This window comes from Excalfactoria chinensis, chromosome 2 (assembly GCF_039878825.1).
Source record: "Excalfactoria chinensis isolate bCotChi1 chromosome 2, bCotChi1.hap2, whole genome shotgun sequence".
Taxonomy (NCBI): domain Eukaryota; kingdom Metazoa; phylum Chordata; class Aves; order Galliformes; family Phasianidae; genus Excalfactoria; species Excalfactoria chinensis.
The window spans coordinates 110,136,865-110,152,370 of NC_092826.1; the positions used below are offsets into that span (position 1 = coordinate 110,136,865).

The window sequence follows — 15,506 nt, forward strand, 5'->3', positions numbered from 1 at the left end:
GACTGGATTTAGCAACTATCTTTTGATTCTGATGCTTGCATCTCACACAGTATATTTTTTATACTTTCTACACAAACCTCTTCTTTTTGTTCTTTCATACAAGCTTGTTTCCATATTTCTTCAAATCTTTCATCTGAAATGTTCACACCGATGTTGTGAAGTATTTGTGCTACCTACAAAATAGTACCACTCCAGTTATTCCGATTAGTAATTTCTTTACACTGTAGTCTAGTTTTCACATACATTTGCATTACATATCCTGGATTCTTAATCAAAGATGTTCCCATTTCAATGAAATGGAATCTTATTCTGGTGAAAACAGTGGGATACAAAATTGTCTTAATAAAGTTGATATAACTTTAATGTTGAAAAATCAAATACAAATACTACTGCACAGAGGATAGATGACTATAAGTTCTCATAACTTTATTTAGCAATACCAACTTATTAAAATGCAACTGTGTCCTAATTCATCAACAGACATAAAATAATTACTGTCTAAACCCTACATTATCAAATGCACACTTAGTTTAATCTGGCTCTTACTATCAGCATGATCATGTTGACTATCAATTACATGCTATTACTCAGACAAATAATTTCAGCTCTTTTTTACAGACTGTTGAATTCTACTGAAGGAAACAGCATGTTTATAAACACTGTTCTTTTGTAACAGGAAGAGTAACATTACAAAACTGCTTTACAGTCTGAATTCTCATTAATTACTACAGGCCTATTCACAAACTGATATATACATATTATTATTATATTATATTATTATTATTATATTACTGTAGGGAACCTGCTTTGGCAGGGGGGTTAGACTCAGTGATCTCTAGAGGTCCCTTCCAACCCCTACAATTCTGTGATTCTGTGATTATGACATGACTTTGGGTTTTCATATAATAATTTTGTTAGCTACAAAATGTTTCAAGATATTAATGATCCATGTCAATATAAATCAAAAGAACATCACCAACACTGAAGCAATCTATTTCATGAGTACTGGATGATTTAATGCACTCAGAGGTAGTTCTGTACTGCACTCTGTATTGCCTGTGTAGTCTATAACAGGGGATGACATCTCAGGCCACATTGTAATTTCAGAGATCTATTTGGTGCTTGACAGGTTTAATGGACTTCTCAGTGAAGTATAAATTCTATTTACTGTTTGCTATATTCTGCACACATGGATTTCCTGCTTGAGAGCTATGTTACAGAATGGTAAATGCTCATTAAAATGCTATTTTAAGGATATTTATGGAACATGGCACTAAATCTTTTACCTCCCCACCACAAATTAGCAAGATTATTTTCTGTAAAATATATGCACAAGTTCCAGATCTACTTTCAAATGACTGGGTATTTATCTAATAAAGTGGCTAGGAGAGTTTGTTAATGTTCTTTTTCCGTTTCAGGTTGGAATTTTACATTTTCCTATCATTGGCTCATAAATCATATTACAAGAAATCAAGTGATCTCTTTTTCATTAGAAAATGCAGAGAAATAAAATAGAAAAACCATGAGCAACATCAAATAAGAGGCAACACTGTTTTAGCATTTATGCTGGATGAACTTTCGGTTGGGAAACAGGAGTGGTAGCAGCTCCCAAAGATATCAGTAAAAAACGCTTGTAAATTGCTATTAACAAAACCTGGCAGTTCAAGGGAATACAATCTGGCTAAAATTTTCCACTGAACATTCTTGTGTGATAGAAACTAGTTTTACACATCTGTAAGATTCTTTCTCTAGGAAAACAAAAACAAAAAAACATTAACAACAAGAACAGCAATCCCCATTTATATATTTCTCTTTATATAGACAACATATTCTATCTACTAATAGAATTATACAGTAATTTATGTGGAAGACATTTCTGGAGATAATCCACCTAACCGTACCATCGAAGCAGGGGTAAATTCACCGCTAAACCACGTTCCTTGGGATGTAACTAAGAATTTGAATACATCCAAAGATGGAAATCTAGTATCTGTTCTGCATTACAGAATCACAGGTTCATAGGGGTTAAAAAGGACCTCTGCAGATCATCTTGTTCAACCCCTCTGCTAAAGCACGTTCACTAGAGTAAGCTGCATAAGCAAGAGTGAAGGCATGTTTTGAGTACCTTTAGAGGAGACCACAAGCTTGTTCCAGTGCTCTGCCACACTCATAGTAATGACATTTTTCTTCATGTTGACATGGAATTTCCTGTGTTCCAGCTTTTGCCTGTTTGATCCTTGTCCTAGCACTGGACACCACTGACAAAATCTTAGCCCCAGCCTCTTGTCACCCACCCTTCATAATTTACAAGCATTAATAAAATCCCCTCAGTCTTCTCTTCCCCAGGTTGAACTGGCCCAAGTCTCTCAGCCTTTCCTCAAAAGGGAGATGCTCCACACCCCTAAACATCTTAATGGCCCTTCACTGAACTCTCTCCAGTAGTTCCCTGTTTTTCTTGAACTGAAGAACCCAGAACTGGATGCAGTACTACAGGTTTAAGAGACGGAACACCTCCTCTGTGAAGAGAGGCTGAGAGAGCTGGGGCTGTTAAGCCTGGAGAAGAGAAGGCTCTGGGGAGACCTGATAGCAGCCTTTCAGTATTGAAAGAGAGGCTTTATGAAAGAAGGAGACAGACTCTATCAGCCTCTATTGTGGATTAACTGGATTTAGCTGTGGAAATCCCCATTCAGTGTAGGGGAGTTGGGCTAGATGACTTTTAAAGGCTCCTTCCAACTCAGCTGGTTCTATGATTCATTGTGGCCTCACCAAGGCAAAGAAGAGGGGGAGGGTCACCTCCCTCGTCCTGCTGGCCAAGCTCTTTCTAACACACCTCAAGATACCACTGTGGTTCTTAGCCACAAGGGCACACCAGTAGCTCATCACCAACTTGTTGTCTACCATGACATCCAGGTCCATCTTCACAGAGCTCCTTTACTTTAGGTCAGCCCCTGACCTGACCTAGGAGGTTGTTCCTCCTCCTCTCACATTACAGAAATGTTGAAAGAGACTCTGAAGTCCTAAATTATCTACCAAGCATCATTCAACAACTCAGCATTTGAGCATGTGAGAAGCAACAACCTGACATACTTCCTTATATTACACATTTTATTGAGATATGACTTCATAAGTATCTCCCATGTTTACGAATAATTTTGAATGTGAAGAGCATATAATTTTCAGATATCTGAATGGGTATTAAAGGATGGTAATGTCAGTACAATTAATTTTACAACCTATACAACTTTCCACTCCCACATGGCTCAAGGCATCGCATTTATCTAGAAAGAATATTCTGAAAAAATATATATATATTATACCTCTGCCTTTGGTCTTGATTTAAAGATGTCTCCTTCATACACTCCCTTTTGACCGAAGACAGAAGGGAACAGTAATGCATAAGCATTGGCTTCATCACCATAATTAGTTCTGTCACTGATGCGGCGAATTCGAGGAGCTGGAATATCTGAACGAATAGTTGGAACACCACATACCGGATAACCTGTGGAAATCAATCAACAGGTAATATGGAAAAGTATATAAATATAGTCCGAGGGAGGATAAAAGATTTTGCATTAAATAAGAGCAATTTTGATCCTTTCTCTCACACAACTTCAAGTGCTAATATAATTTTCCCCCTCATCTTTATTACATCTAGAACTCTTACTTCCAGCTACATCATGAAACATGAGAATGGGAAATATTTTAGTAACTTTTTGGCAGGGGGGTTGGACTCGATGATCACTAGAGGTCTCTTCCAACCCCTACAATTCTGTGATTCTGTGATTCTGTAACTTTTAAGTACTTCTATCTAAAAACATTTTTAGACGATTCCAAGATGATCTTGTCTTCCTATAATTACATCCTTAATTTCTGAAAAACATAAAATGGTTTGAGTTGAAAAGGATCTTAAAGATCACCGAGTTCTAACTCCAGAGCTTTCTCCTCTAAATCTCTCAGCTTTATCTTCATAAAAAATATCTTCAAGTCCTCTGATCATCCTCATCGGTGCTAGGTCTGTTCCAGTAGTTCCATGTGTTTCCTATGCAGAGGTCCCCAGAGCTGAACACAGTGCTCCTCAAGAGAGGAGAGGGGATGAATCTGCTCCCTAGACCTGCTGGTCACACTTCTTTTGATGCAGGATATGTTAGTTCTTTGGGCTGCATGTGCACACTGATGGCTCACCTTCTGTTTTTCATACACTAATACCCTCAAGTCCTTTCCCTCAGGGCTGCTCTCAAGCCATTAATCATCCAGTGTATATTTGTACCTGGAACTGATCTGACTCAGGTGTGGATGCAACACTTGACCTTGTTTAAGTACATTAGGTTCATATGTACCCATTTCTCAAGCCTGTCAAGGTCCCTCTGGATGGCACCCCTTCTGTCCAGCATGGAAATGCACCATACAGTTTGGTGCTGTCTGCAAACTTGCTGAAAATGTACTCAGTCCCACTATCATGTAGCCAACAAAGATGTTGAAAACATATTGGTCCCAATACCACCACCCAATATACACTACTTGTTGCTGGTCTCCACCTGGACATTGAGCTGTTGACTTAATTGTCAATTTAGAGACAAGGATGTTTTGTGGAACAGCATTAAATGCTTTGTACATCTAGACTAAATCTCAATTTTTCAGCAGATTATCTGTGCCAAATATTCAAACTGACAAATTCCAAGCCACAATCCTACACAAATCTGCATTAGATTAATTTACTCACTATTGAACATTAACAATACCTGCAGCAACAGTTTTCAAACTTACTCCTGACTTTTACTTACATAATGCTTGGAAACATGAGGTACGGTCCACTGTACTTACAGTTTGTTGGAAGACCACCTACTACAGCATTATATTGGGAAGAAGTTGTTTGATAGTCTGCAAATACTCTGTCTGTTGGTCTTGTAAGGGTTTTTGGTGTCTTTCCCGAGCTTCCTGCTTCTTTTAATTCAAGATCTTCTGGCTTCAACAGTGGCTCATCATCTGTGTTTGTGTCAGACTGAGAAGGAACATCTATTTTTTTCCCTGGTAAGAAGTTACAGAATAGCCAGGATTTATTATCAACACATCATAAGAGGTTTTTAGAAGTTGCTTGAACTTCTCAGAATTTATAAAACAGATAACATAAGATAAACAATTTACATAATTTATAATGATTCTAGGAAATTTTTACTTCCTTCTGATTTATGAGACAATCTCCAAACACCAAATCTGAAGGTGCACAAGTCCATGGGACCTGATGGGATCCGTCCACAGGTTCTGAGGGAACTGGTGGATGAAGATGCCAAGCAGCTATCCCCTATATTTGAAAGGTCATAGTGGTCCGGTGAAGTTCCCACTGACCGTAAAAAGGGCAATATCAGTTTTCAAGATGGGAAAAAGAGAAGATCCAGGAAATTATGGGCCAATCAGTCTCAACTCTGTGACTGGTAAGATCATGGAACCTGAAGGCCCTAATAAGGCAAATGCAAAGATGAGGTGATTGGTGGTAACCAACATGGCTTAGCCAAGGGTAAGTCCTGCATGACAAACCTGTTGTCCTTTTATGACAGCCACTGTAAATCCTGTTCTTCTAATGGATCACCAAGTCTACTTCAGGAGGATTCTTGCTGTTGTAGTAATAAGCTCAACTACACAGTTTCTCAGTATTATTTCACCTACCTTTTGTGATTACTTTTTCTTCAAATTCTTCTATAGCCATTTTGTCTTTCCAATTCAGAAAGTTTGCAAACTCCTGATAATTAATGTGACCGTCTTTATCCAAATCACAATAGTCAAATAAGGAATCCAGGAGCTCATTATCTAGATTCAGATTAAGTTGAAAGCAGGACTTCCTCAGGTCATTTTTGTCTATCATCCCATCACCATTCTATTATAAATAAAATAGTTGTTATAACAACTGATACAAAAATAATCTAACATGTTTATATACATATATAACCACACCATTTCCAAAGAGCCCAAAATAAATAAATAAATAAATAAATCCACAATTGAATTAGAAATACAAAATCTGAATACAAGAGTAATAATGAATAATTTTTTACCCAAATAACAGAGTGACTTCAGATTAAAAGTCAGTGTGCTAATCTGTCATGCATCTATCGATAATCACAAATTTTAAAGGAAAACCAAGATTTCTTTTGAAAGTCAGGCACCAAACATTTTGCATATGCTATCATTAGTGTTATATATGAAATGGAAATAATTTCATATTTTTTACCCACAGAGAATAAAAAATAAGAGATTTGAAATTCCAGTGCTTGGCAATGCAGTAAAGAATTACAGTTTGGAGGAAAATATGAATAAAATTCCTTCAATCGTTTTTCTTCTGAGGTGATACAAAAATAATTTTTTTGTGGAAAATGGTAAGATTATTCTTTCTTACTCTTCTCCCTTGTTTGCCTTTATCTTGCACACTCCAAATACTATTGGGTAAGATTGTTGCAGTATATATTTTCGTAAGTGGCAAAACTTAACAAAATAGATACTGCAACACAACTTAACACAGATTTACATTTATTAATTATTTAGTTCTTCAGCATGTCACACTGCATCAAACATTCTATAACCAAGCAATCTTGTCTTTATATTCTTCTTTCATAATTTCTTTGTTATTCTTACCATTCTTCATATTTGCACCTTTACAACAGAGAAATACTAATGACACACAATATGCTTACTTTATTTTTTCTAAAACACTAACCTTATCATAATGCCTGAATGCTTCTAGTAACATGTCAAAATTTTCGTAGTTAATTTTCTTCAAGCTTTGCCGAACTGCAGCTAAGACAGCTCTCTCTCTGTCTTTGCCACGGAGGAACTCACTTGGAACCCTGCAGTGAAGAAGGTCTCCAACGCCTACAAGAGTAAACATTTCCTCCATTAGTTGTGCATATATAGAAAATATACATTTTAGAAAATGATTCAGAGTCCAGAGTAGAAGAATTTTAATTTCAAGATGCTGATTTTAATCAGCGATGAATATTTGATAAGGCTATCTCATTAGAAGATCAAATGGTCCACACTATTTCACTATTTACACCCAGTTAATGCTCAGTACTTTGAAACATCTAAATGTAGCTTAATATATTAAGAGTTACTTAATGTCCAAATAGTTGAGAGCAAAATAATACATTATTAACACATCCCTACCAGCTCACCATGTTTGAGAATACTCACAAGAACCCATAGAAAATTCAATGTAATATCTTCAAGGGCTTCAATATCACTGATTTCTAAAAAGACAAGACTGTTCTTGGCACTGTTTTTGTGTAATTCTTCTAGGTCTCTGTGTATCTTAAAACCATGAGCATTTTCAAACACTCTGCCACATTGGTCTACAGTTTTCATCTAAGTCACTGAACATAATACAACACTGAATATAATACAGAGTACAAGAAGTTCAGATTTCAATTAACAAACAAGTATAGTTCACCTAACCCCATTCAAACAGGAATGTACATGCACTATTTTCAACATGTTAAGAATTAATTTTTGCTGTCATTCTGCCTTCTTTTGTTTGTTCTGTTCCTTCCAAAGTTCCTTATAAGGCAAGCATAGCTACATTTCACTTATTACCCAACAGAGTAAAGCAGGTATACAGGTTTATGAGGAATTTAAAATAGGTACTCTGTTCTTGACTTAAATAAATAAGTAATGTCTTAAATACATTTGCACCACTTAACTTTTGTTGCCTAACTACTTGCAGCAATTTCCTTTGCTTCAATTTCCAAGTCATTAATAATTATACAAAAATATCAAACATTTCAACAACAGTTATTTGAGTTGAGCAGATTTCAAAATGTTGCCACAATGAAAATTAGTTTTTTTTTGTTGTTGTTGTTGTTTTTTCCCTCTCATTCCATTTTCTGCCTCTCTTCCAATTTCTATAGATTTCTATTTTTTTTCATTTATTGGTTGTCATTTTTACTCTTGTGAAAATGTACTGGAAAAATCATTATGAAAGATGCATAATTGATGCAAATATCCATTTTTAGTTTGTCACTTAGATACCAATATGAGTTTTTTGTGTTCTTCCTGCTTTAGATACAAAAGCTTAAGAAGTTACTAATTAAAAAAATAATAATTACAATTTACTTCATTTCTTTTCAAATTGCCCCTTCAAAATGTTTGTGTTACCCTTAGAATTTTATGAAAATAATATACTATATTACTTCATCATAGTTTCATCAACAAGTTAAGATTTTATTCTGCCACTGCAAGACTTACCATATTCATCTGGACGGAGTAACATTCCAAAGGTATGGTCTGCGGGAACATTCATTGTTTCCGCTATGCTGTCAATATGCACATTTCTTTGTTATTTGCCAAATAGTTTATTAGTGGTTAAAATAAGCTGTAAGCTATTATTAAAGAAACATGCTCACCTGTTATATAATTAGGAATTATATACATAGTTTACCTGGATTTTTTTTTTTTTTTTCATTACTACCCTGCAAGTTACAATTGCAGAAAAGCATCCCATTATAAACATTTAGAAAACTGACTGAACAAAATGCAAAATGATAGAAATGAAAGAGTGAGGAAAGTTTTTATAGCATACCTGACAGATATTAGTAATGTTTAGGGCAAATCAGATCTCCATCTGGAAAAGTGTCTCCAAAATAAACTACTTTTGACAACAGTAGAAAGATTTAATTACATCTGCTTTTTCACATGTGATGTATGGAAAGTATAGCAACCAAGCAAATATCCATCTAGAAAACCTGACCCCATTTTATTAATAGAAAATTAAGATGATTTTGATGACTCTAAGAAATTATTTGCTCATTTGAAGAAGATGCAATGTTCATTTTATCTTCAGGTTTAATAATTAAATCCTTGTTACATGAATTAGAAGTCTCTGTCAAAACTGAAAAGAGAAGTAAGGCTTGGGTATGAAAAAAACAAACCCACAAACCGAGCAAAAAGCCCACATAACTACTGAGATGGAAGCATGGTAACTGAAATGCTACCTTGCATTTTTCCTCTTTTCATACTACATATATGATTGAGATGGCGTAAAACTCTCAAAATTAAATGTTGTTAGGTTATAACATTCTTATAGTATTTGTGCTGCATTTGAGCTTGCATTGCAACCTGCGTTCCCTGACTGATCACACTGCCTCATACTGCGCACAGTCTAAGTCTTCTTCACAGTAAGGACTGAAAGGACAGAGGATAAACTGGCTCTCCCTGCAGAAAGGGAAACATGTTCACTCCTAACGGGTACTATCAGCACAATCTGTCATGGTTGCTGAGCCTGTGATTGTGAATGCAAAATTAAATTGGGTATCAAAGCCAATAATTTTCTGGGTCCCCAAATAGTTGTAAAGAAATATCAGGCATCTGCAAAGACAATCTTTGCATTCAGAAACATCAGTTTAGTAGCACAGCTGAATCCTGACTATGCCATAAGACTATTGCAGTTCATTATAAGTACTATTTTGAGAAAGAAAAAGTTGTTGTAGATCACCCAAGATTCATGAAGCACTGTAACAATATGATTACATACATGCTGCTAGTTAATATTACAGTTCAGTTTCATGCCCTTTTCCAACTGAATACAGACGGCCTAAAACAGATCAACAAATCCACTGTCAGAATAAGTAAAATGGTTGTTTCCAAGCAATACACGAGACATTTCAACTATTTTAAACCTTTCTAAAAGCAAAAGGCTAAATAAACACTTAACTTCATTATAAAGACACAACACAGCCTTCATTACTAACTTTCACACTGACGAGGGCAAGCAGAATCCCACCTAGTAATTGAGCACTACAATAGAAGCTTTGAACACACATTTATATTGCTTATCTAAGACAGAAAAAGAAACAGGAGGCTTGGCAAGTGTGTATAAATTCTGTTCTTGGAAGGTATCTTTGCTTACTTACGGATCAAGGACTTTTCCAATCTGAGGCTGAAATTTTTCCTTGAAATCATCATTTCTTTTGGATACAATCTTTGCTGCTCTTTTCCTATGAATTTTGAGAGAACTCTCAAACAGTTGCTTAACAATATTCTACAACCATTCAATAATATAAAAACAAACAAACAAACAAAAGCATATGCTAAAAGGAAACAGTAACTTTTTGCAGGGGAAATAAAATTCAGTAACTGAAAATTCTTATATTTCAAAAATCAAAGACATCTTTATGTAACACTAAGGAAATGCCATGTTTTGTGCTCACATACTATAGCAAAATGGGTTTGAATAAGTTATTCTGAAAATTAGTCCTTGCATTTACTATTCAGTTCAATAAACCTAACAAACTGAGTGACAGGATAGCAAGAAATTATATTCAATATGAGTACTCTTTTTTAAAACTCATACTGCTAATTTACTGTTTAACGCATTGCAACTTACAATTGCCAATCATAGAGCCAATTTAAGGATTTGGATACATTTCGTCCATCTTCAAAGTGAGGGGTTTCTATTCCATACACATAAGACTTGTTGAAGTTTGGTGAGTCATACTTCCTATTTATTGCTTCCCCTATTGAAGAAAGAATATATAGTGTTTCAACTTTAAAACACTTTGGCAGGAGAAGTACACAAAAAAGTATATTCATTCATAAGACATAATAATAAAGAAAGAAACCTTAATATTTAATTATTATTTTCAATCCAAGACAAGAAAATTGTGTAACTCACACAATACTTAAGTATTTAAGATTAATCTCATCGTCAAAAGAGAAGACAAAAGGCAACAAAAAAAAACACAAAAACCACTTGAGTTATAAAATAGCTGGATGTCCACTATGCCTTTTATGTCTGTATAAGGACTAAGGAAAATCCCAACAGAATTAATGGAAAAAAAAAATTAAAATAAAATTGCCTAATCATGCAAATAAAAGCACATTATAATGTCTGCATGTAAGCAGAAACAAACACCATTCAATGTGTTATTTATTAAAAATTAATACTAAGGAAAAAATACTTTGACCTGCTGTATTTTCAGATATACACTTCCTATATTGAATTAGTAGGAATTTTACAGTAAAGTCAGTGGGAAAAAATGTATTGCCCTACATGTTTATAAATCTGTTAATCCGGTCTTGCCTGTAAAATGAGGTTTCATGCACAAGAACATCACTTCAGTACTCTGTGTAACTGAGCAACAAGCACCTGTATCTCATCACAGAAAAAAAACACTGCACAAGTGCCACTCGCCAATAGTTTCCTCGGCTGCATCAAGAGAAGTGTGATTCTGCCCCTCTACTCTGTTCTCATAAGACCCCACCTGGAGTACCAAGCCCAGTTCTGGGCCCCAACATAAGAAGGATATGGAGCTGTTGGAGCAGATCCAGAGGAGGGCCACAGAAATGATCAGAGAGTTGGAGCACTTCCCCTATGAGGACAGGCTGAGATGGCTTTTTAGCCTGGAGAAGAGAAGGCTCTGAGGAGACCTTAGAGCAGCCTTTCTGTATCTGAAGTGGGCTTGCAGGAAAGCTGGAGAGGAACTTTTAGTAAGGGCAGGTCGCAATAGGATGAGGGGAAAGAGTTTTAAACTGGAAGAGAGTAGACTTAGACTAGATATCAGGAGGAAATTATTCACTGTGAGGGTGGTGAGACACTGGAACAGGTTGCCCAGTGAGGTTGTGGATGCCCCCTCCCTGGAAGTATTTAAGGGCATGCTGGATGGGGCTCTGAACAACCTAGTCTAGAGGGAGGTGTCCCTGCCTACAGCAGGGTGTTTGGAACTAGATGATCTCTTGGGAAAGTCCCCCCAGACCCAAACCATTCTGTGATTCTATGATTCTGTGATTGGGGTGTTGTTTTTTCTCTGCGCTTTCAATCCCTTTTTGAAAAGAGCTGCAATTTGAACTTTTAAAAAATATATTATCCATGCACGCTTCCTAATAAATGCTTCCTCTGCTGTAGTGTTGCATGGAACTTTTATATTTTGTTCAAAACTAGAGCATATTGTTGATATTTTTCCCTTTTACATAAAGACAGTGTGTGTTCCTGATGCTTAGTTTGTCTACTCTTGTCTTGACTTCTCCATGGTCTTGTGGATAGAAGTTATGAAGGAGGCAGAAACAGACAATACCACTTAAATTCCTAATAAAGCTGGGGAGGAGAAGAAATAAAATTACACATTTGGCCAATTTATAGCAATAGTGCCATATTCTGTAAGAGCAGCATTTCTCAGTGAGAGACCAAAGTACTATAATTTCAATTCTCCAAAAACAGCCTCCATAGAAAATTATTCATTATTACAACTGAAATATCTATTTCATAGTTTCTTACATTCTGGGCCAACACTTACTAAATTGTTGGTATTAGCACAACAGGTAACTTTATCATAATGCTAGTTTTATAGACTAACAACGTAAGTTTCAAAGTGTAAGTGGAAAAGATGGACATGGGAAAAATAGAAGTGGTTGCATAATACACCCGCTGCATATTTGTCAGTGTTCCTGTGTAGATAACAGTAACTACTAAGGACCACCTCAAATAAATATAGTCCCTGAAGGCTGAAGCAGTGTAGGAACAGCCCACTGGAAGACGATAAACGAAGACGGTGGGGCAGACTCACAGGCACTATGCTGCAGACTGAGGAATTTGCATGTCAGAGTGACAGACAGCACACTGAAATACTCTGTATGTAGTAACCAGAGCTTGATACTGAGCTCCTATCAGAAGACTAGATGACCAGAGGTTTTATATGGATCCTCATGAAACAGAGAAACCAGAAAAAAAAGTACTGGGACAGGCTGGGCTCAAAGTCTCTGAGCCTGAGTCAGCTCTCAATGGCATAGATAACGCTGAAGTCACTAAGCAACTAGAGCATCTAGATGTACCTACATTCTTGAGGATACTGTTTTCCAAATATCTCCCAACAGAAATCAGTCTTTCAGCACCTTCATTCAGCTGTTATACTGCCAATCACACTGACAATGTACCTACGATTCTAGAAATAGGTACTCTTTCAGTTGTATATCTGATTTTTTTTTTTAAATTTTTTTTTGCACCATTGCTTTTAAAAATGATTTATACTCTATAATATTAATAAAGAAATAACACTACAGTTCTTATGTTGCTTCTTACTAGCCTTTGAACAGATGAGGATTATAATCATTATGAACATACCAGCATAATAATCATTGTGTGACACAACATATAAATCATGTCCTTCTCTGGCTTCTTTGTCTACTTCCTCAAAAGTTTTTGGAGGATTTATAAGCTCTCCAGCTGGTATATCTGAAAAGTAAAGAAGGTAAATTTGAAACAGTATTTGTTGGAGATGTTAATAATATGAAAATATGACATTTTTCATCATACTTGCAGAAAATCAACAGAACAGGAAACTTGTAACATGATGAGAATAGGGCAAGAATCACAGAAACTGAGATGAACATAGCCATTGCACAGGGGACTACATGATGAACATGTGATCTGCTTGCATCTGTGGAGGAAAGACTAACAGGGTAATATATTATACACAGCAAAAAACCTTACTAGTTACAAAGTGTCCTCAGATGTCTCTTTATCATAACTCAAAAACATCAGTATGTTTTTATGCCTTTCAATAGCTTTAACAATGACTTTTCTGCTAAACCAGAATTGTTGGAAGCATACAATTCAGGCTAGATATTAAATTGCATATTATCTTGTAGTTACAAGATGTACATTTTAGCATTACTTTTTTCCTACCTTGGACAATTTTTGTTCCAAATGTGGTATTGGTTACATCCAAGCCCTTGGGTAACATAGAAGATTGATCATGTGACCTGCCCAACGGTGCTTCACGATTACTCAAGTAGATTGCTTCTTTTATGTCTTGTATTTTTTGTTGAAAATTAGTTTTAGGAAGTGGATTTATCAATGAAGCTGCCTAAAGATGTCACAAACAACAAAAGAAGCAAGAAAATCAGTACATTTTAATCATTCACACATCAGGATGGCTACCCCCTCACATCCACAAGAACAGCAGACTGATAGCAAGTATTCTATAGACATTTTAGATTATTAGACTCATAATTTTATCTAACTAGTTGTAATACAGAACTGTATTGTAAGATAAGGTCATTAATAATCAATGCTGTGCTAAATCTCCAGCAAAATAAAAGACAGACTCTAAGACAGAACTTTTTAATTTTATACAAGATTTGTCACTTGTTCATAAATAAAATTTCAGGCCGTGGTTTTTCTGCTCTTAATGTATATTAGAAACCATTGTCAAAATACAATATGACTAAACTGAACTGTGAAAATTATACAGCTGTAACATCTTTTGAATGAATTCTTCTAGTGCTTATGAGGAAAGACATCTGTTGTCTAGTGGTTAAGTCTATTCACTAAACATCTACTCCCAGTTCTGTCAGTGCATATTTTAAGATATAGATTCATATTGAGATTCAAGAAGTATCAACGGAAAGGACTTTAGGAGGGTTTCTCAAAGCTTAGCACTAAGCTGGACAAAATGTCTCCCCAGAAGGCCAGGGTCAATAGAAATTATTTGTAAGCTTAGGTCAATACAAGGAGAAAAATAAAATCTCAAAAAAGTTAAAAAAAAAAAGGTTCAAAAAATATCAAAATGGGCTACAGTGATCTTCTTAAATCATTCAATTTTTCAGACTGACCATCAAAATAATGGGGACCCTAAAGAGGATTTATTATTAAATATCTGGTAACTGTTATATGAACATATATTAGATAGGAGGAAAAAAAAATACATAAAATAAAGAAATAAAAAGAAGTAGTAGATATAATGATCCAAATCCATGCTTAGAAAACTGACTCCAACTCTTTCTCCAGTTAACATTTAATTAATAATACAAAGTAAAATGGATTTCCACAGATGATACAGAATAACAAGTCAATCTGTTCAGCATAAAACTTCCGAGGAGGTACAGCACAAATCTAATTTTTGTATTGTTGCTATTATTTTGGATATGCCTAATGAATATGCTAAATATCAGGTCTTAGCTTTTTCAACTTCAAAAATAAGCCTATAAGGTGACCTAATCTACTTTTGCCTAAGCTTCTTCATTCGTTGAACTGAAAACTGTGAATTTACAAGCCCTGCTAAGACATACCAGCAAGTGTCATTTACTAACAAACTGCTACTCTCAGAAATTTGAATAGTATCTGATAAAATTACCAAGAGCTCTTCAGTTGTTCGATTACATCTTACAAAAATAATTTCTGAAAAATACACATAAAATAGACTGACATGTCCAAAATAGCACTTTTTAACTAACAAAATCATTTACAACTCAAAAGTAAGAAAGAATACAGAAGAAGTTGCTAAACATTCTCTGATAATAGTCTACTTGCCAAGAGCTCGCTTTGCATCTGTATTTAGAAAAGACTAAAGCAGCAATATTTGTGAGCAGAAGACATTAAATGTTGAAATGCAATGTATAATTCATTACTCACTGCAAAACTGAAGTTCAGCTGTTTCCCTATTTCAATCAAGCTAACTAAATCCTACGAACAGACCTCAGAATACAGATAATCCAAGCAGCAGTGAAAAGTTCAATGAAATCACTCA

The 15,506-nt window shown here is 35.4% G+C and overlaps 1 protein-coding gene across 1 annotated transcript in view; it reads right to left on the reverse strand.

Moving 5' to 3' along the window:
* The window catches only part of EFHB (EF-hand domain family member B), a 21,323-nt gene continuing 5,817 nt past the window's right edge, over positions 1-15,506 (reverse strand). The window contains exons 5-14 of the mRNA XM_072328962.1: positions 13,664-13,844; positions 13,100-13,210; positions 10,370-10,499; positions 9,897-9,980; positions 8,233-8,300; positions 6,707-6,861; positions 5,662-5,869; positions 4,822-5,025; positions 3,318-3,499; positions 1-173 (exon numbers count right to left, since the gene is read on the reverse strand). Of these exons, the coding sequence (XP_072185063.1) occupies positions 9-173; positions 3,318-3,499; positions 4,822-5,025; positions 5,662-5,869; positions 6,707-6,861; positions 8,233-8,300; positions 9,897-9,980; positions 10,370-10,499; positions 13,100-13,210; positions 13,664-13,844 (1,488 nt within the window). The 3' untranslated portion in view covers positions 1-8. The remainder of the gene's footprint in view (positions 174-3,317; positions 3,500-4,821; positions 5,026-5,661; positions 5,870-6,706; positions 6,862-8,232; positions 8,301-9,896; positions 9,981-10,369; positions 10,500-13,099; positions 13,211-13,663; positions 13,845-15,506) is intronic.